The following is a 22,161-nucleotide window of genomic DNA, read 5'->3' on the forward strand; positions in this document are numbered from 1 at the left end:
CAGCTTTAATTCTGATTAAAATGGCTTGTGTGATAAAGTCCCAAGATACCTTTTTAAGAAGTTTAGATTAAAACCTGGACCAGATTCATCACCTCAGTGACATGGAAGCCACCAGCCACCCCTGCTTCCCTGTGTGATCTGGCCAAGCCTCACAAAGCCTTCTTTGCCTCTAGAATTCAAACCTCAAGTGGTAAACCAGGCTGCTTCTCTGTGCTTAGCTTTCTGTCAATAATGTCCTTCAAGCATGGCAAAGCTAGTCAATAGCCATTCTGGTTGAACCTTGTTCAGTAGAGTAGAGTGACGACTAGGCAGAAGCCAAGGATTTTTAAGGTATTCAATAATAATAATAATAATAATAATAATAATAATAATAATAATAATAATTTTTACTTCTTTCCTGTTTCTCCTGAAAGTTCGAGGTGGTTACAGCATGTTAAAATAGGCAGGAAAGCAGGAACAGGCTTCCTTAGACAAACCTGAAAGTCCAAGTGAGATGAAACCACCATTGATTCAACTCAGTCTAAGGTATCCCCTTTTATTCAGGAAAAAGTTGAGAGTAAAGCGTGAAATATTTTTGTAATCCTGTTGGAGAAAAAGTGGTGTTTCTAAGTGAAAAATAAGAGGAAAGTTACAGATAACTAAGGGTGTAGCCATACTGCAGAATTAAAGCAGTTTAACACCAGTTTAACTGCGCTGACATATCTTACAGAATCCTGGCCAGGCTGATTACCACACCAAACTACAAATCCCTGGATTCTAGAATTGATCATAGCGGTTACAGTGGTGTCAAACTGCTTTAATTCTGTAGTGTGGCTACTCCCTAAGACAGTAATGAATTACACACCTACCTATGAATAAGCATGTTAACATCAGTCCAAATTACTTTTGAACTGATATGCAGAGGATTATGCTTTAAATATAATTCAAATAGCTCACAGATAGGCAGGCTGCTAATCTTTCAATATGCTTTCTATATGTATGATATTACAGTTATGATTGTGATTATGATTATTTATTTATAAGTTGCCCTGAGATCTTTTTGATATAAGGCAAGGTTGAAATATTTTAATAAACAATACGTATTATAAAATATTTTATCCTGCCATTTATCTTGAGGTCTCGAGTCAACAAACAGATAAAACCATGAAAACAATTTAAACAATTCCAGATGAAAATCACTGAACAATGTAAAGAAAAATTTAAATTTATTGAACGACTCAACAGATCAAAACAGCTTTGCAAGTCTGAGTGGGTTTTTAAAAAAGCACATGCTTAAAAATAAGTTGGAACCCCAAATCTTTATTAAGAAAACATGCCCTGACCCAATACCAAAAAGAAACCAATGGCATGCAAAAGGCATTTTACAATTGGAATGCACAGTCAAGAAGTGCTCCATCATAGTGCTGTTACTAATGGAACATAGAGGAGGGCACTTATGGCAGATATATATGCACTTGAAGCACCAATGAGGAAAGGGATGGGCAATATGAACCTTGGCTATGCAGAATAAATTATAAATATGATCCAGCATACTTTTAGTGACATACACAAGTGAAGCGACATAATGTGTGTATGTCTTTTTTGTTGTTGCAGAAGAGGTTGGTATTGTCTTCCTTCCTCTGCAAATATTAAAGCCCTCTGCTCCAGACTCACTGTATAGCTGCTCCAATTCTCCACCCTGGTCATTCAGTGGCTGGTAGAAAGTAAAGTGGGGAAGGAAGCCCCCATAGCTAGACACAGAGGACCAGTAATTCTGATGATGCTTCTCTCATCTTCTCCTGCTCTCCACCAGCCACTGAATGACTTTTGGGTGGCATATGCAGCAGCCACATTCTAAGGGGGAGGGTTGAGAGAAGAGATGTTGTGTGGTTCCGCATGCAGGACATTTACACTATGCTCTGCCCTACCTTGGACATGGATTTAGGGGGAAAGTATAACACCCAGACTTGAAAACATTAATCCTTAAAAGACCAAGGTCCAAAACACACAGCAATTATAATCCAGTTTGAGGCCACTTTAACTGCCCTGGCTCAATACTAGGGAATTCTGGAAGCTGTAGTTTTGTGAGACACATATTTTGGGCAATGGGAAGTCAGTTCGAATGCAATTCGAATTCACGTAAATTCTCTAAACTAGCGAATTCACATGAATGCATTCTGGCCCCACTTTCTTTTCATTCGAATTTAAGAGAAATTCCTCTCATGTGATAAACTCCCCTGACTTCTGTTTTCTCCTAATGGTAATTCTTCAGTCAACATTCCCTCTGGCTGACAGCCTTTATAATGTGCCACTTGCAAAAACATGTATGGTATGTTTTGTGTTTGTTTTTGTTTGGTTTTTTAAAAAAATAGCCTTGCCTTAACATCAAGGCAAGAACAAGTTGCTAAACCCCACAAGTCCATCGAGGACATGCTGGAGAGCACTAGCTGAGCAGACAATGATTAGAGACAGAGAGATCAAAATCTTCAAATAAATTAAGATGATTCAAAGTTCTGAAGATCTGCATTATTCATCTATCTATAAATTAGATTTTTATGAAGACCTGAAAGCTATCACTCCAAGGACACTTTCTACTGTTTGGAAATAAAATATTGATGCTAAATTGATTGAATATGGAATTTTTGACATCTGTGAAGGGAAGGAAAATAACATTGGCTTCTGTGCTAGTTCAAGATTATTTTAGTTACAATGGATGTGAATTGTTTAACTGTGTAAGGTAGACCTGGGTTTACTTAAACTTGGATCTCACTAGGACTAAACTAGGATTTAACTACAAAGATTTTCTCCATCTCCAAATAATTGTATGGCAATATTATATCAGTCAAGGAAAAGACAACACTGCATCCCATCTCTGTGTTGCAAGCAGGAAAAATACAACAATCTCATGAAAAATCCGGCCATAGAAACATAATGTTATAAACACATAAAGAATCCCACTGTAGTTGCTGTTTTTCCTCCAAGTATCACAAGATGCCTAAGAGGAGAAGAAAGAAACTGCTATTAGAAAAACAGTTTGGAGAACACAACATGAAAATAGCTAGAGAATGGAAACAGCTACTACTATCAAATGTTTTGCATTTGCTGAAGGTTTTTTTTTTAATTGTATGGCATTTCTGGTACTTTTTCAGTACAATACATAAGGGGTGTTAGACCTGGAAGAGATGCTTTCACCCTGCCTTTTAAGAGAAAAGAGGCACTTACCCGAACAGCTTGAAAAGAGGGGAAATACAGTGGGAACCAGTGTGGTGTAGTGGTTTGAGTGTTGGACTATGACTCTGGAGACCAGGGTTCAAATCCCTGCTCAGCCATGTAAACCCACTGGGTGACCTTGGTCAAGTCACACTCTCTCAGCCTCAGAGGATGGCAATGGCAACCCCCGTCTGAAGAAACTTGCCAAGAAACCACCATAATGTCTTTCCCTTAGGGATGCCATAAATCAGAAACGACTTGACGGCACACAAGAACAATCATTTTCCATAATGAGCTCCTGAGACTGGGGCATGGATATTCAGCTAGATGCATAACCAGGCCTGAAACTTCTTCTGATAGTGTTTCTTAGCATGGCAGCACCATAGTGAGATTACACGTATACTTCAGTTAATGAAGTAGATATGTTCCTGGACATTACTTCAACAAAGCAATTGATACTAGAAGGAGAAATAACTAAGAAAGAATAGGGAGAGTTTCCTACAAAGAGAACAGTTCAACATGTTTCAGGATACTTTTTATTCAAAAGTAACATTATGCACATGTCAAATGAAACAACCAAGTCAAATAAGTTTTGCAAAAGTAAACAAAAATATATGGAAATTTCTGGAGACCATTTAAGGAGCCATGTTGGCACAGTGGTTGGACTAGAACTCTGGAATTATTTCTCAGGATTTTTACCTTGGACTGTACCGTAGACTGTAGAAACCAGGGTTCAAGTCCCAACTCTGCCATGAAACCCGCTGGGTGACTTTAGGCAAGTCACATGCTCTCAGCCTCAGGGGAAGACAATGGCAAACCTCCTTTGAACAGATCTTGCTAAGAAACCCCCATGATAGATTTGCTTTAGGGGCACCATAAGCCAGAAATTACATAAAGGTACAGCACCACCACCATAAGAACAACAGACACCATTTGAAGGCTTATTCCAAAATGCAGTCAAATATGACATTTTGTTTCACCAGCCTCCACTTTTCTTATGATTTTCATTTATCGAAACATATAGATCTATGCTTTTTTTAAAAAAAATATGTTTGGCTACCTGATGAGGCAAGCTTATCTATTCTCTCCTTTTCTCTCTGTTTTGCTCAGAAAAGGGATTCTGTATACAGTTGCTTTTAAGTTTTAGCTGTGCACACAAAGCTACACTAGGACTGGCTGGAGAAGAATCAGGGGGCCTAAATACTCTAAAGTCACCAGACCTTGTCTGATCTTGGAAGCTAAAGAGGACCAGCCCTGGGTAGCACTTGGTCGGATATTGCCAGTGAATACCAGGCACTGTAGGCCATATTTCAGAGGAAGGAACTAGCAAAACCACCTCTTGAGTTTTCCTTGCCTAATATAACCAGTGAAATTCAAAGGGTCATTATAAGTCAACAGGTGACTTGAAGGCCCACACATACAGAGAGAGAGAGAGAGAGAGAGAGAAGGATCCCATTCTTTCCCAACTCAAGAGTTATTGAGTTGTTTTTCACAGAGATGCTGCTGTACCATGACACCAAAAGTTTGTGTTTCTCCAGCACCATCCTCCCAATGCCAATGATGCCAAAAAACAAACAAATAAACCTCCAGCTAGGCAGAGGAAAGGGGGAGCTGGTTGGGGATTCAAAGATTCCATACAAGGATTATCACCCTTAAATACTTTGTTATTGAGGTATGCCTGCATATCACTCAGGACTACACCATTCAGCTTGGACTGAGACTATACAACTCAGAAATAAACCACTTCACCATCCTCCCTATTTTCTTCCCCTTAATTATCAGAGAGATTACATCCCCCTTCCACCAGTCCTCACATTGTATTACTGAATGCATATGATCCAGATCCTATTGACTTTGAAGGGAGAGGGGTTACAGACTGTACCAGAGACAACCCACATGAAATCACTGGAACTTCATGGCATATACCCTGGACTAATACATGCTTAGTATTTTAATGAAATCCAGTTGAAATAGTGTATCATATTACTTTACATATCCAGACTTTACATATCTCAATATGCAATGGGGCTTTGGTATCCACTGGGGTTTGGTTCCATGACACACACACACACACACACACACACACACACACATTGTGGATACCAAATTCCTTGGATGCTCAAGTCCCATTATGTACAATAGTGTAATAAAATGTTGTCCCCTATATAAAGTGGTAAAATCAATGTTTGTTTTTTGGATTTAAAAATATATATTTTCAAATTATGGATGACTAAATCTGTAGATGCAGAATTCATGGATATGAAAGGTTGACTGTAGAGTCTCATATTAGGAGACAGAAACCAGCTGAATATACAGCAAACTATAATTAGATTTATTGCAAAGGCAGAGGGAGAAGGCTTTCCTAACAGAGATCTCTTTCATACTACATACCTATGGCTCGTTCCCCTATTTTTAACTTGCAATATCTACACCCTGTGTAATCCTGTACTTTGGTGAGACCCAAAGCTCTCTGGTAGAGAATTTCAAAACCTCAAAAAACTATAAACCCCAGGATTCCATAGGACTGAACCATGCCAGATAAAGTGAAATGATAGTAGTATAATTGTGTAGTGTGAAATAGACCCCAAATACTGATCAGTCGTCAGTTAGACTCAAAACAAAAGCAGGATTTAACTATTAAATCTTCGAAGGTGGGGGTGCAGATAGAAACAGTCATACCAGTCAATTTTGCTTCACCATAAAGGATGTCCCATATCTGTTTTAATTTCTTCACCCAAACAGAGCTTCTTGCTAATCATAGGCGGGTTACAGACTGGTCTGCCGCTGCCGCCATTTGCTCCGTGCGGGAGCTGCAGCAGCCACACCGTGCAGCTCCCGCACGGACTGAAAAAGAAGCTCCAAAATGGAGCTTCTTTAAGCGGCGCCTCTATGACGTCGCGAGGCGCCAGGGGCAGACTCGCGATGTCATAGACGCTGCGATACGTGCGGACGCACAGCATCCGATACGTAAATATGGCGGCGGCCATGTGGAACGGCCGCTGCCATATTGTACGTACAGAATACGTACTAGGGTTAGGGGGGTGCGGAAGCACCGCCCCTTCCTAACCCTAGTACGTATTCATTACGTCCTAAATGGCGGTGTGTAACCCGCCATAGGCAACTGGGATTTTAAAGGTAGGAAAAAGGAAAATTTGTCCTATGATCAAAAAATGAAGCAGGAGAGCAACTGATTGAATCTTACAAGGCCAACAGTTTGCTCATCACAAACACGTTCCTCAAGCAACCAAAGAAGTGACTGTATACAGGGTCATCACCTTGTTAGAGAGGAATACAAAAAGACACTATCTGCAGCCCATCTGCAGCCAAAGAGAACAAGAAGCCTCAATCAATGACAGATGAAATTCTTCAAACAGTTCAGGACAGATGAGAATTAAAAAGGAATGCAACTGTTCAATGACAATGACTTGTGCGCAGGAACAAAGGGAACTATTATAAAAACAAATGGAGAGAAACAGAAAATGACAACAAAAAAGGAAGAATAAGAGACCTCTTTTACAAGATCCAAGAAACCAAATGGAAATTTAAACCAAGAGTAGAGATGCTCTACAATCAGAAGGGGACCACATGACCAAGTAGAAATATAAAGATGGAAACAATATACTGAAGAACTATCTAAAAGATTAAATGATGCCAGATTCATTCAAGGAAGAACCATTTGAAGAAGCCAAGATGACTACATTGGAATTGTACTTTGCACCTATCATGACAAAACATGACTCAATACAAAATACAATAATGCATGGTAAGGTAGAAAGCAGTAAGAAAAGATGGAGACCCTATTACAGATGGATAGACCTAGTCATGGAAGCCACAGCTCTGAGTCTGCAAGACCTGAGCAGGGGTATGGATGATAGGGTTTCTTGGAGGTCTCTCTCTTAGGGTCTCCCCATAGGTCAGAGTTGGCCCGATGGCAGTTAACAACAGCAACGCAGCCATACTTAAGTTCAATGGGCTTTACAACATCTTATTTGAATCTGACACTTACATTGTCAAATGTAAGAGAAATCTCATGCTGGAATACACTCAAGAGGTCTGCTTTATATTTCTCTGCAAATTGTGTCAGAATTGGGTAAGGAGAATTTTTTCTTTATCAAATTTTACCTACTCCTTACATAAATTAAAATTATCACATCTTTCCTTAGTGCCATCCTTTCTATTATCAGCTTTGGAATATATAAGCATAGCTGGTTTGACCTTTATATGTAAATTCTAAAGCAAGTAATGTACCCAAAATTACATCAGCACTTTGAAAACTTGCATGCTAGTCCTGTGAATGCCGAATTTCAGATTTAGCAAACATGTTATGTATGTTTTTAACTTTAAAGAGATCTCCTGGCTTCAAAGAAATCTGAGTATGTATGATTAAAATGAGTGAAGAGGTGCAATGAAAAACTGGAATGAGGACAACTGATTTTGCTCTTACATTTGGAGAAAATCATTTCCAACTTTTGATGTCACATAGGTTTTTTCAAGAGTCTTCCCAGATCTGACAAACCTGTGCATTTATTTATAAGAATTTCTTAGCACTGCTACACGTTTAAAGTATTTCTTCATGGTGGATATTTGTTACTATATCGAGAAGTTGGCAATGGTTTAGGGTCCACATACCTTAAAAGACTGCAGATCCATTTGTTTAAACCTAGGACTGCTCTGGCCACTTGAAATAAGAGGATTAAAGTACCATTTTATCGGCGAAAATAGGTGAACAGTGCCAAATCCTCCACTTATCCATTGCTTGCATCTTTCAACTTCTCTCCTAAGCAACCTCATTTTTTTGGAATGGGGCTGAACTTAAAAGTGCCAGGAAGAATGGTTTACAGAAAGGTAAATCTTTAGGCAACAGGAGCCTTTAGCACCTCCTCTCCACTTACCACTTTGGTTCATTTTCACCTCCAATAAAAGAACGTTCTGCATTTCACTATCATTGGCAAATTTTACCTGTTATTACTTCTGAATGTATCTCAAGATAGGGCAGTGCAAAGGCTTCTTCACTGTACTCTGCCTACAAAGTGGTGAAGATCTCAAAGGGAGTTACAAAACTGCGGCTAATGGATAAGAAAAATGTACCACACAGTTTCACTACCTTTGTCCTTGGCTTTCTTATGACCAAGGTTTTCTTATGAAAGTCGAAGGCTTTCATGGCCGGCATCCATAGGATTTTTTGTGGGTTTTTCGGGCTATGTGGCCATGTTCTAGAAGAGTTTGTGGCATGTTCTGCTACTGCTGATTTTTCAGGCTGGCTCACAGCCGCAGGAGTTTACCGCATACCATGCAGCTGCAGACAAGTCTACATAGGGACCACCAAACGCAGTGTGCAAACAAGAATCAAGGAACACAAGAGACACTGCAGACTGGGCCAGCCAGAAAAATCAGCAGTAGCAGAACATGCCACAAACCATCCTGGGCAAAAAATACTATTTGAAAACACTGAAATTCTGGACCATGCCAACCACTACCATGTAAGGATGCACAGGGAAGCTATTGAAATCCACAAACATCTGGATAATTTCAACCCGAAAGAAGAAACCCTTAAAGTGAACAAAATTTGGCTACCAGTCCTGAGGAATAGCAAAATAAGGACTCAGCAAACGCAAATGGGAAACCACTCAGAGTCAGGGTCTTTCCCAGCAGGTAATGATCACCAATTAGCAGACACTAATCCTCTTTTGCATTAGCCTCCCAGGCCTGCCATCAACACAAAACAATACACATGCAAATCACTCCTGCATTCCCAGCCTCACACAGTGTGTGTGTGTGTGCGCGTGTGCGCGCGCGCGTGGGCGCACACAGAGACATACATACATACATACATACATACATACATCCACTTTTTTCCAGGTAAGTATTCTCTGAAGATGCCAGCCACAGATGCTGGTGAAACATCAGGAAGAAACTCTTCTAGAACATGGCCACATAGCCCAAAAAACCCACAAAAAAGGGAGGGTAGGGTGTCTACCAACCTCAACCCTCCCAAATCACCTTAAGCAAACATGTCAAACAAGATGCAAGCCTGTGACATTAACTAAATCATCACTTTTCTTCCATTGTATGCTTTTTAATATCTTTGCCTGATGAAGGCAGTGGCCCTTGAAAGCTAGCACAGTGTAAGATATGCATTTTGTTTCTCCTAAGAAAGGTATCACCACCATTTATTCTTTGGATTTTGTTGTGGTTTACTTTTGTTAAAATTTGGTGCTCCGGTCCATCCGTCTCTCCCCACTCCCTTATATAGCCTTCTCTGGGTTAATATACATGAGTTCTTGGGATGCATCTATGCTGTAGAAATCATTGAGTTTGACATCATTTTTAGTGCTGTTGCTCCATCCTATGGGATCCTGGGATATGTATTTTTGCAAGATCTTTAGCCTTTCTTGCCAAAGAATGCTAGTGTCTCAGAAAACTACAAATCCAAATATTCTATAGGATGGAGCCATGGCAGTTAAACCGGTATCAAACTGCATTGTTTCTACAGTGTTGATGCACCCTTGGCTAGCCTACCTAGCTGGATTCATAGTAATGTTTCTGGCAATTTTTGTTGTTTTGCACCTTAAAATAAGTCATTTCTGACTTATGATGACCCTAAGGCAAACCTATCAAGGAGTTTTCTTGGCAAAATGTGTTCAGAGGAAATTTGCCATTGCCTTCCCCAAGACTGAGAGTGTGATTTGACCAAGGTCACCCAGGGGGTTTCATGGCCGAGTGGGGAACTGAACCTTGGTCTCCAGAGATGTGGTCCTGAAATGTATTGAAATACTTAGGCATTGAATTTGATTGATTGATTGATTGATTGATTGATTGATTGATTGATTGCCATCACAGTACATGTTGCTGTACAAGAAAAATCAGTTTCCTGCCCTCATACTTACAATCTAAAGATGCATACCACACAAGAAAAGGGGATGGCAGTGTGAGAGGGGATTGAGATCAGTAGAAACTGCCTCTTTTTCTCTCCTCCAAGGCCAAGGCAGTGGGAGTTGGGATGGAGAGAGGAGCTTTCGTCTGCTTCTTCTGGGCCTAAGAATGGTGGGTCATTTGATCACACATACTGAAATGGAAGGAAAGTTCAAGTTTGTTGAGGAGGGGGAGTTTCAATTTCACCCCATCCCAACAATCTTGATCAAGATCAGTGGTGTGCAGGGGGAAATGCCTTGAGATTGCTGAGGTCAAAGGAAGGAAAAGCCATTTCCCGCATCACTGTTACTCAGTTGTTAGGGAAGGAGACTTAACTCTCCTTCAGAGACTCCCCCTAGTCACCAACCAGATTGCTGCTTCTGTGCCTTCTTTAGTAGTTCAGTCAAGAGAGAGAAAGTAGCAGCAAAGAGGCAAAAGGACCACACAACAGACCTTGGGGTCACATATAGTATAGATACATGATCTGGTTTCCTATTTCAGTTTGGACTTCCACTGGATGAAACAAATATACAGTATTTTCTTTTTGCACAGTTGACCCTTCGTATCTGTGAGGGTTCTACCCCCTCTGCAGATAACAAAAAATGTGGGACCTCAAGTCCCATTGTTCCCAATGAGACCACACTGGTATAGCCGCATACATGCAGCACCATTGGATTGAATGGGACAAGACTGCTCAGATCTATGAATGGCAAGCTTGCAGATGGCAAGAGCCAACTGTGTTTGTCTCAGGAAAGCCACAGCTATCTTACTTAGCAGTTCCATAACTTTACAATGAACTGAGTGCTTTCAAATTCTTGGCTGGCATCCTGTTCATTGGTCCCAATTAAAGCAGACCTGTTCAATCAATTGTCGAACGGGGAGGCAACCTGTAGATAAATCTAATAGGTCTACATCATGAGTAAAAGAGAATTTGAGCCTTTATTTCTGTTACACATAAGGTCCTAATATACATTTTGAGTAGTTAATAAATAGTCACTTACAAATGAGATTTCTTATGATCTTCATGATCTTTCTGGATCATCCTTACAATTTGGAGGACCATTGATGGAAATGTTGCAGAAGTGGTCCTATGGTTTTAAGGGCCATTTCTCTTTTTTCCAGTTTTAAATACACACACCAAAGCATATAGACAGAACTATAGTTATAGTTTAAAAGCACCATTTTACTGATGCTCTATAACACTGGAACTCCTAAAAATAGATTTAAACAGAAAACAGAAATTAAATATTTTTTTAAAAAAGAAAGGAGGACAAAAGAAGGGAACAAATTATGGTATGTCTCAAAATTAAAAAAGAAACCAATTTCAGGGTAGTAATAAAATGTTTAAAGAATAATAATAATATGATTTATTTATAGCCCACCTTTTCACGGGGAATCAAGGCAGGTTAGAACATGTAAAAACAGTGTGTTACATATCAAACCCAATTGAGAAAGTACTGGAAATGGCAGAGAAAATAATCCAGGCAAGCAGAAATGTTGTTTGAATTTTTTTAAAAGCCACACACACACACACAAACCTACAACCCCAAATTTCACAACCTCCCACCACATTTGCCAGAGAAGCCCTTTTGGTATTGTTGCTGATATTAATAAGCTAGATTTTCTCGTGAGAGAAGCCTGGTAATTTTGAAAATCTAAAGCAATAAAGTTTTATATGTGTTTCATTTTCAGCTGGGACGTACACTCCGGAGCCCCTTCATGAAGTTTGTGGCACATGCTGTGTCTTTTACAATTTTCCTTGGACTGTTAGTTGTGAATGCCTCAGACCGATTTGAAGGAGTAAAGCTCCTTCCCAATGAAACTGCCATGGACCACCCCAAACAAATATTTAGAGTAAAAACAACACAGTTTTCATGGACAGAAATGCTCATAATGAAATGGGTTCTAGGTAAGTGGAACTGCAATGATTAACCATTCTCACTAGCACAAATAAAGGACCCCAGATTGATGGACACAGTGGCAATGAGAGAATTAAGGGAGATGCACTGAAGTGCATTGTGGAGTTGTCACACGGATGGTGGTGGTAATGCTTTCCATGCTAAAACTCTTCCTACTATATCAATAATGCTCATCAAGTTACTTTTGTGGCTACAGTTCCTCCAATCCTGTTAAATAAGGACTAGGCATTCTGGCTAGAAGATTCTAAGAGTTGTAGTCCAAAAAGTAAGTCTCAAGCTGTGGGGCTGAGCTTCCTCACTCCATAGTCTTGGAGGCCACTTGCCATGATTTGGAAATTAGTTTTGTTTTCCATATTAAAGATGCCAATTATTTACAGCTCAGGTAGGGATAATTTACCACTATTCATCAATCTACTTTCAGTGCCTCATATAATGTATGCTTCAGCTTTAGTACTGAATAAAAGCAGGTATGGATTTAATTTCAGTTTATTTTTTATAATCATTTCCCCAAATTTTCCCATTTTGTTTTCATATTTGGAATGTAAAGAACATGAAAAAAAAATTAAAAAGTAATGTGAGAAAAATGTAAATGGACAGATTCTTCCATTCAGATCCAGTGCTTTGAGTGCTTAATTCTTAAAAATCTAAGTTTATATATTCAGTTAGGTTAGTTCTGCATTAGAGTTTTCATTTCTTTTCCTGAGAGGTCCCATATGTTTAAGTCATTCTTGGTAGGCAGTATTATTGTTATTTTAATTTATGAAAAGGATAGTGATGCAATGTAGATATTGTTTTGTGTATTTTATGTATTCCATTTTATTTTTATTGTAATCTGCCTTGATTCCTTCAGGAAAAGATGGAATATAAATAAATTAGATTATTATTATTATTATTATTATTATTATTATTATTATGCTGGGAACATAGGGCCTGTATAGACTGGCAAAAAGAGCCGGCTTCCTGGCGGCATGGGGGCATGGCATTCAGACAACAGCATGCCCCTATGTCACTGGGAGGCCACACTGCTGACCGCATGTGTGGCCGCTTCACAGCTTTTCTGTGGTGCAGCATTTACACATGCTGCACTGCAGAAACCCAGAAAAAACACCACTGCAGTGGCAAAGGCACCTTTTTCTTGGCGCAAAAAGGAGTGGCTTTCTGCCACTTCTTTTTGCACTGGGAAAATGCCATATTGGGCCACAGTGTGTGGTTGCCACGGCCCTGATCTGGCACTCAAAAGTGAGTCCAGAAGCCTTTTCTTCAGGGCAGCCTGTTTTGTCCCATAGTTACTCCTTGAATTTGCAGTGCAGATGGATGAAAAATTCATTTCAGTTTGAAGGATTTACTGACATTCACAAAGAACCTGATGTCTGAAAGATTTGAACATGACAGCAACCAAAAGTGACATCCCTAGGACTTTGTTAAGAAAGAGTAAGAGAGAAAAGGACAGAATAGGCAACAGGAACTATGAGGAAGGCATGGAGAAGTGATAAGGCAGGGACGTAGCCAAAGGGGGGGGGGGTTCTTGGGGTCCGGACCCCCCCCTTCCATTAGAAAAATGAATGGTGTGTGCTGCTGCGCCACCGCACCCAAGCCCTATTATAATGGTGGCACTTAGTCTGGACCCCCCCGCCCCTTCCTAAAATCCTAGCTACATCCCTGGATAAGGCTAATGATTAGAAGCATCAATTAAGTTTTCCATATGGAGATTTTGGTATATTGCTCTGAATCTATGGTTGAGATCATGCAGCCAGGAGACACGGTATACATTCTTCCAGGTGGAAATACACTTTGTCTCTCATCCCATAGAGACTCATCATTTTCCTACACCATCACATTGTCATAGCCACATAGTGGCCAGAGGAAAGAGAGGGAAGCAAAGAATTATCCAGCTATGTTCTGAAACCAAATGCCCAGTAAGAACAGCATCCCCTGAGACTTTTGGAGGGCTTCCAGGAGGTCCTGAAGGATGACTGCCTTATTGTATTTCCATCTATCAGAACAGAGTTAGGTTATACTTGACGTTCTTCTCCCTCCGCTGGCTATTACCTGGCTGTGTTGAGGGAAAGGCTTCAAGAAAACTTTGAACCTGTGAGCTCCTCAAAACACATATGCAGGTATACATTGGACTTATGCCTGCATATGTTGCTAACAGAATGCCTACCCATAAATACTACTGTGGAGTGGGGTTGGGTTTTTTATCCATAACCTCTAGAAGAATGTTTCTGGATGTTTTGTTTTTGTTTTATTTCCAAAATAGCCAGAGCTTGGAAGGGACATGAACACACAATCTCTTGTGATTTTTACTTTGGGAGTAACAAGGGAGTAAACAAATTAAATGAAAAATAAATAAATAAATGCTATCTTATTTCATTGGTGTAATGACCAACCATTTCTAATTATGTTTTAAAGTTACTTTGAAAGACCATCTTGGGAGTCATTTCAGCAGGAAGTTTTCAAGTTGTGCAGGACGCCCTTATAAATCCCAAGGTTTATTTCTTTTCCCAAATCCCCAAAGCATGAGTAACAAGGGGTGTAAGAAGTAACATAACAACTTCCCTTTTCAACTTAGCAACAAGTAAAGGTAACTGGCTACTTTTGAATTAAGAGATATAGGACTTTATCACATGGGGGAAATGAAGCAAAATCAGGGGGTTGAACAGTGATTATCCCGTGCAAAACGGATATCACACTTAAGATTTTCATATAACGTCACTATTAAACAGGCAATAAAGAGTCAATAAACAGCAACAAATCATTCAGGAGGAAATCTCAAAAATGATTTGTTGCTATTTATTGCCTGTTTATTGCCTGTTTATTGCCTGTTTAATAGTGATGTGTGTGAAAAGTATGATATCAAGTTTTGCATGGGATAATTACTGTTTGAACACCTGATTTCCCCCCAGTTTTCCCCATGTGATAAAGTCTATAGACATGTTTGTCTGGAAAATTAGTATGCAAAGGAATCTTGTAGCTCCCTTGAGACTAACTGTGTGAAAGAAGTTGTAGCATAAGCTACAAACATATCTGTAGATTTATGCTACAACTTCTTTTGCACATTTAGTCTCAAAGGTGCTACAAGATCTCTTTGCATGTTGGCTCCTTTACATTTTAGCATGTAATGGGAATGAATCGTTTTTAGAAAGTAACTTTCCAAGATCTGGAAGTAACCTAGAGGAAGCTAAAGATTGCTGTTTAACAATGTGTGGGTGTAAATGGGGCTTGCCAAATTTGATACAGTTTGATAAGTATTTTCTAGTGAAGGTAAAAATGGTGGATAGCATGGCCAAGCATTCAATAGCATTTGTACTGAACAGCACATGAAGTTTTATCAGAGAAAAATATTTACCTAAAAGATTGACTGCAACCTGTTCTTTGGTAAGAAAATTATTTTACCATTCACTCACTAAAGTTATTTCTGCATTTCCTCCCAAGGGAAATGTATTTCTTAAACTTAACTGATCCCTCTAAGTCAAATGGCACTGCTGTGCAGCTTTCATTGATTCCCCTATGAATTTTGTGTCTGAATTGGTAAACTTATACTGTTTAACAAATGGCAAATGTCCATGGGAGAACAAAGCATGAAAGTGGCAGTTGATCCCAGATGCTGCTGCTTTGGGTATTATCTCAGTAACCTATGACAAACATAGGGAAAAAGTATCAATACTGACTTCCAACTGCAGAAGGAAGCAGTTATGAGAATCAGCAGACAGGTAAACACTTTAGATCAGATGTTTAATTTGAACCACCACTGTGTGAATGTCACATGGCAAGCACTTGCAGTAACATGTGTCAGCTGCTTAACCAAATAGGGTAAATTGCAGAGCTTGGAAAGATTATTTGTTGTGCTCTGATCCCATATCTCTCTGCCAGTATGGAAGATACTGGAAGCAGTAGCTCAATTGTGTGTGTGTGTGTGTGTGTGTGTGTGTATATAATTTACCAGAGGCTGGAGAAAAGAATATATAATATATATTCTCCAGCCTCTGGCAAATTCTCACAACTGTTATGCAGTTCAGCTGATGTGCCAGCTGAGGAGGAGAGGACTATTTATCTAAAAATGCCATTGGGCCAAAACATACAGCAGAAATAATCCAGTTTGAGACTGCTTTAACTGCCTTGGCTCATTGCTAGGGAATTCTGGGAACTGTGGTATATAATGACACCAGAGCTCTCTGACAGAGAAGGCTAAATGTCTCACAAAACTACAGAATTTCCTAGTACTGAGCCAAGGCAGTTAAAGTGATCTCAAACAGATATTTCTGCAGTGTGTTTTGGCCCATTATTATTCAGACAACCGAGTACAGAATCAGTTATTGCTCACTGGTGATACAAATTAACAACTGCACTAGTTCATGCAAATAGAAATATATTCAGCAGAAATGTTACAGTTTGAAATTTCCTTGATTGAAATGCTTGGGAATAAAAGTGTTTGGGATTTCAGAATACTTATATTTACATATGCATGCATAAAGAGATATCTTAGAGGTGGGATACAAATCTAAACACAAAATTCATTTACATTGCATATACATGTTGTATATATAGTTTGAAGGTAATTTTATACAATATTTTTAATAATTTTATGCATAAAACAAAGTTTGTGTAAACTGAATCATCAAAAATCAAAGGTTCACTATCTCGGCCACCATTGAAAAAAGCTTTGGTTTTTGGAATGTTTTGAATTTCGGAATTCCTGATAAGGGAGGTTAAACCTGTACTAGAAATTTGATCTGGCAAAAGACAGACAAATCTGGCAAAATGTACAAAATTCATGAATGAGAAGATGAATTATTTATTTTTAAAATCAAATTAAAAAGACTTCAAAGAGATGATTGGTTTGAAACAGGGATGCTTATATAGGCTATATAAGTGCAAGCTATATTCTGTTTTTGCCTCTGTTTTGAGGCAAACCTGTTCTAGCCCCCTAATCACCCCCTAGCTATATTAAAAAGTATCAAACTGATACAAATGAAATATAATATTTAGAATTCAATAGAATTGACTGAATTTTCTAAAATAATCAATACGTGGTGTGAAAACTGATATTATAAACCAGCCCACACTCTGAGATCTGCTGGGGAGGCCCTTCTATCTTTCCCACCACTCTTACAGGTACATCTGGTGGGAACACAGGAGAGGCCCTTCTCAGTGAATGCCCCAGGCTCTAGAACTCCCTTTCCAGAGAAGTTACACTGGCACCCTCCCTGCTTTCTTTTCACAGTCAAGGAAAGACAGGTATTTGATGACTGACAATGGCCCCATTCATATTGAGCTATTTGCACTGGATGGGACTGGGCAGATCCAGATGCCCTCCCCCCAAATAATAATAATAATAATAATAATAATAATTTTTATTTCTATCTTCCTGCCTCTCCCAATGGATTGAAGCAGGATCTCTCTGGAAGCTAGTACCGACTATTTGGATCTTCCCATGGCCCCATGGATCTTCCCATGGCCCCATTTTCAAACCCAAAATGCAATCTAATGCCATCTCTGTATCCTGCATCCTCCCTCCTTGCCACCACACAGTTCCTCATACACATGTAATAATAATAATAATAATAATAATAATAACAACAACAATAATAAATTCCCCACCTCGGAATGCCAGAAAAGGATGCCACGCATCCTTTGCTTTCCCTCAGCTACCCTTGAATGCCTTACAGACAGTGGCAAAAGCATTCTGTATCAGTTTGCCAAATTGGAAAGAGAAATGTTTGTAACATTCGCATTGTAGCATTCGCAAAGAAAAAAAGCTTCCTGCAAAGTGCTGCTGGAAGCAAGGAAATGAAAGGGAAAGTGAACAGGCAGGCACATTCTATTTATATAGCTATCTACCTGTAGCAAAAACATGTGCATAGTCTGCCAAAAATAATAAAAGAGAGAGACGGGGGAGAGAGAGAGAGAGAGAGAGAGAGAGAAAGTTGCCTGGTGCAAAAGGGAAGCTTGCTCCATTTGGTGCCTTCCCTCTGACCTGACCTGAATTGACCCTTTGTCCTGCTCCTTCCTTCTCCTCCTCCTGCTCCATTACCCAGATTTCCCTCCATGGCCCCCTTCTTCCCCCCAGGCTCCTTCATCCTCCTCCTCCTCCTCCTCCTCCATCACTCTTGGCACCCTTTCTCCAGTTTCCCCCTCTGACCTCCCCCTGACTGCACTTTGCATCCCCCGTCAGTCACCCCATTGCCCTTTGCATCCTGTCACCCCAATTGCCCTTTTCCGCATCTTTCCTCCAGCTTCTTTCTCATCCTCCTCCTCCTCCTCCCTCGCCCAATGAAGGGGAGGGAATGTTCTGCCCACTGCCCTCCCTCTGACCTAAATCCCTCCCCTGAACTTGCCCTGATCATGATCGGGGGCAAGTTCATATTTATCGAATCTGTGGTTTTTTTCAAAAGATACAACTTTTAACCCGATTCCAAATGACCCGCACTAAGGGGCATTTGCCCTGAAGTGGTTTTGGAAGCCTCAGATTAACTTGTGGGAGATTCGGGGCAAATATGAACTTCACATGCAAAATTCGGTTCCTGATCCAGGGTAAAAGGTAGTCTGAATGGCCCCTATATAAGGCCTGTCTCCCTTAAAACAATGTGTCGGATCTTACAAATTATGCTGGAGGGTGAGCACACATAATGATGTATATTTTTTATTGTTTAATTTTGTTTCAACTTTTCTATCTAAATTTATAATGACAATTTTAAAAAAAAAATTGTTGTAAGATACTTTCAGTTCCAATCCAGGAAAAGTTGAGAAATAAATAAATAAACAAATATTAGGGCGTGCTAAATTTCCTCATTGGAACCTTTTGCATGGCAGTTATGCTGCTAGTTAATAAACAAAATAAAAAAGGAGGAGCTAAGAAATTGAAGGTTGCTCCCAAGACACATTGCTATCTGACCCAGCATAGCAATGACTATTGCACCTGATTATTCTATTCCCTCTCAAACCAAAGTGTCTAAAGGGCCTAAAACCAGTCAAGTCATTTTGGCAAATGAGGCATAAAATTGTACCTGGGACTAATAACAAAGTAAATAAAAAAATTGTTGCCCTATGATGACCCTCAAAATCTGCTAGTTCCTTATTCTTCCAGGTGGTACGGCTAACTTTTGACTGAATGACAAATCAAGAAGTTTCAAGTTAAGAATCTTATTTTTGCCACAAAGTCACTAGATGATCTCAAATGTGTCACTGTCAGCTTCAGTTGACCCATCAGTAACATTGGAGATTGTGATAGCAAATTACCTTCATGTGCTGATTTGAGTATGGCAAATAGGTAATTTAAAGACTTGATAGTGCTATATAGGTAGAGTCTCCCTTGTCCAGAATTCTGAAATCCAAAATATTCCCAAAATCAAAACATTTTTTCATGGATGGCTGAGATAGTAGCATCTTTATTTTTTGACATTTCAGTGTACACAGACTTTGTTTCATGCACAAAATTATTTTTTAAAAAAAATTGTATAAAATTACCATCAGACTATGTGCATAATGTGTATATGAAACATAAATTAATTTTGGGTTTAGACTTGGGTCCCATCTCTGAGATATCGCATTATGTATATATATATATGCAAATACAGGTACTCCAAAATCCAGAACAAAATCCCATATCCAAAACTCTTCTGCGCCCAAGCATTTTGGATAAGAGAGACTGAACCTGTACAATGGATCTGTATTATAATTACATTCTTGATTATACTAAAAATCTATGAATATTGGTAGAGTGGTTCCTTGTGCACAGCAATGTAGAGTAGGCCACTCTACCTAATATAATTATACATTCCACATTTAGGCAGAAGGTGAAGAAATCTGATCTTGGAAAGGGACTACAGTACAGTATCCCCCGTAGTGTATGGGGGGGGTCTCACAATTTTAATCCAAACAAGTAATTTTTCCAAGTTCTGGTGAGGAATGTTGTATTGTAATTGTGCCAGTGTAGCATGGAATAGATACAAAATGTAGAGGAAGTTGCCTACAACATTTGGATAGAGAATATGACTGAAAAAAATGCATCAATGTGTTTTATGATACTAAAAATAGTTTGTGTACCTCTGTAGGAATGATATGGTCTGAATGCAAAGAAATCTGGGAAGAAGGCCCCCGTGAATATGTCATGCATCTTTGGAATTTGTTGGATTTTGGGATGCTCTCAATCTTTGTAGCTTCCTTCACTGCCAGATTCATGGCTTTCCTCAAAGCATCAGAAGCACAACAGTATGTGGATCTATACGTTCAGGATGATGACCTCAATAATGTTACCCTTCCTCCTCAGGTTGCCTACTTTACATATGGTAAGGCTGCATACTAACTTAATTGAGCTTTCTTTTTCAGCCTAAAATCCTTTCTGGGGATGGACATATCAAATTAAGAGTGTTTTGCAGAGTATTCCTTTCCAGTGCATCAAATCAGTATGGTGAAAGTACTCAAGGAACAGAGATCCACCCTGAAATGACATTCTGGATTTGTATGGAGATCAAACACAGTTCAGTTGGGTGGTGAGACAGAATAACCTGAACAACACACAGGAGAAGATTCTGCTCCCCTGTGTGTTGTTAGGTTCACAGTTCAAAAGGCAACCTACAGACAAAGGGATCTGTTCTGTTTTCCCAAAATAAAAAGAACAAAAATGGCATTCATTGTCAAATATTATGCACCTTTGGTAGGAGATGCTCTGAGGCAGTCACAGCATATGACTCATATGACTCATTGTTAGGGCAAGATCTTCTTGTATTATTCAAAGGTCAAATATATGAACATTCAGCTTACTCTAAGACTGACAGTCAACTCTTGGTAATGGTGTGTGCAACTATATTTGTTAAATAAATGAATAAAATGTTCACGTTGTCACTTCCCTCCAGCTCTAAAGCAAATCAGATTTGGAAAAATCCCAGCTCAGTCATTTCAACATTATTAGCTCCTTTTTGGTATATATTTATACAGAGAAATTCCTCTGATGAGCAGGAGTGAGTCAGAACTAAGCGATCAGGAACCAATATGCATTTGGGAGCCCAACAACATTTCTATGCTACAAAGCAGTGGTCATGGTGCTTTGAAGGTGAAAAGATGCAACTGACATGCTGTACCAAAACCTTTGTCCACGGAATATTTCCAACATGCAGCCATTTCAGAAAAGGCAGCTGGGGAAAGAGTTTCAAGGGAATGGGCTAAAAAAAAGACATCCATCCTGCCTTAGGAGAAGAAATATTAGAACTGGAAGAAATTGTCACATGACTCTGTTGTTAGGCTGATCTTTGTGGTTTAAAACAGTCAGAGGAAAGAACTTTGTGAAGCCCAGGGCTGCATCTGCACTGCAGAAATAATCCAGATTGACACCATTTTAATTGACATGGCTCAGTGCTGTGGAATCTTGGGAATTGTAGTTTGTTATGTCACCAGAGCTCTGTGACAGGGAAAGCTAAATGTCTCACAAAACTACAATTCCCAGAATCCCATAGCAATGAGCCTTGGCAGTAAAAGTGGTGTCAAACTCGATTATTTCTGCAGTATAAGGGCAGCCCAGGTCAGATAGTTTGGCCCATAGAGAAGAACAGCAATTCATTAAATCTTACCTGACTTTTCATATAGTCTTGTTTGGTTTCAGCATGCAAAATAATAATAAAAGCTAATATACTTTCTGATATTTACAGTTTTAAAATTAACTGTTCCCCCTCCAGACATCTTTGTATCAATTGATGTTTAAATTATGTATGATGAATCTGCATTAATAGTGTCTGTTGTCACTCATTGTAATAGGATTAAATCCATCAAGCTGCTTTATTCCTAAATTTTCTGCTTAAGACTATAAGGACTAATCATTGATGGTTAGATAGTAATATTTGTATCCATCAGTACAAAGTGGCTCTAATTATGAGCTGTGCACATTCAGGATTACATTGCCACATTTTCCTGCAAAAAATTAAAAATAAAATAAAAAGTATAGCTCAGGAGAGCTGAAAAATCATCATATTCAGATATGTACCAATGTAAGCATTTTTTTGGGGGGTGGGCTTAATAGAACAAGACTGAGGTCACCAGAAACTTTGAGAATTAGATCACTTATTTACATTTTCTCTGAGGAAATGCTATAAAATAAACTTCAAAAATACACATGGTAAAGTCTTAATGCAATAGGGTGTACATAAAG

General features: G+C 39.2%; 1 protein-coding gene across 1 annotated transcript in view; it reads left to right on the plus strand.

Moving 5' to 3' along the window:
* The window catches only part of TRPC7 (transient receptor potential cation channel subfamily C member 7), a 194,097-nt gene that overhangs the window by 125,056 nt on the left and 46,880 nt on the right, over positions 1–22,161 (plus strand). Inside the window, exons 5-6 of the mRNA XM_089503025.1 lie at positions 11,794–12,010; positions 20,075–20,308. Coding sequence (XP_089359151.1) covers positions 11,794–12,010; positions 20,075–20,308 — 451 coding nt within the window. The remainder of the gene's footprint in view (positions 1–11,793; positions 12,011–20,074; positions 20,309–22,161) is intronic.

Source organism: Sceloporus occidentalis, unplaced genomic scaffold (assembly GCF_023333645.1).
Source record: "Sceloporus occidentalis isolate IW3139 unplaced genomic scaffold, rSceOcc1.0.p SCAF_1, whole genome shotgun sequence".
Taxonomy (NCBI): domain Eukaryota; kingdom Metazoa; phylum Chordata; class Lepidosauria; order Squamata; family Phrynosomatidae; genus Sceloporus; species Sceloporus occidentalis.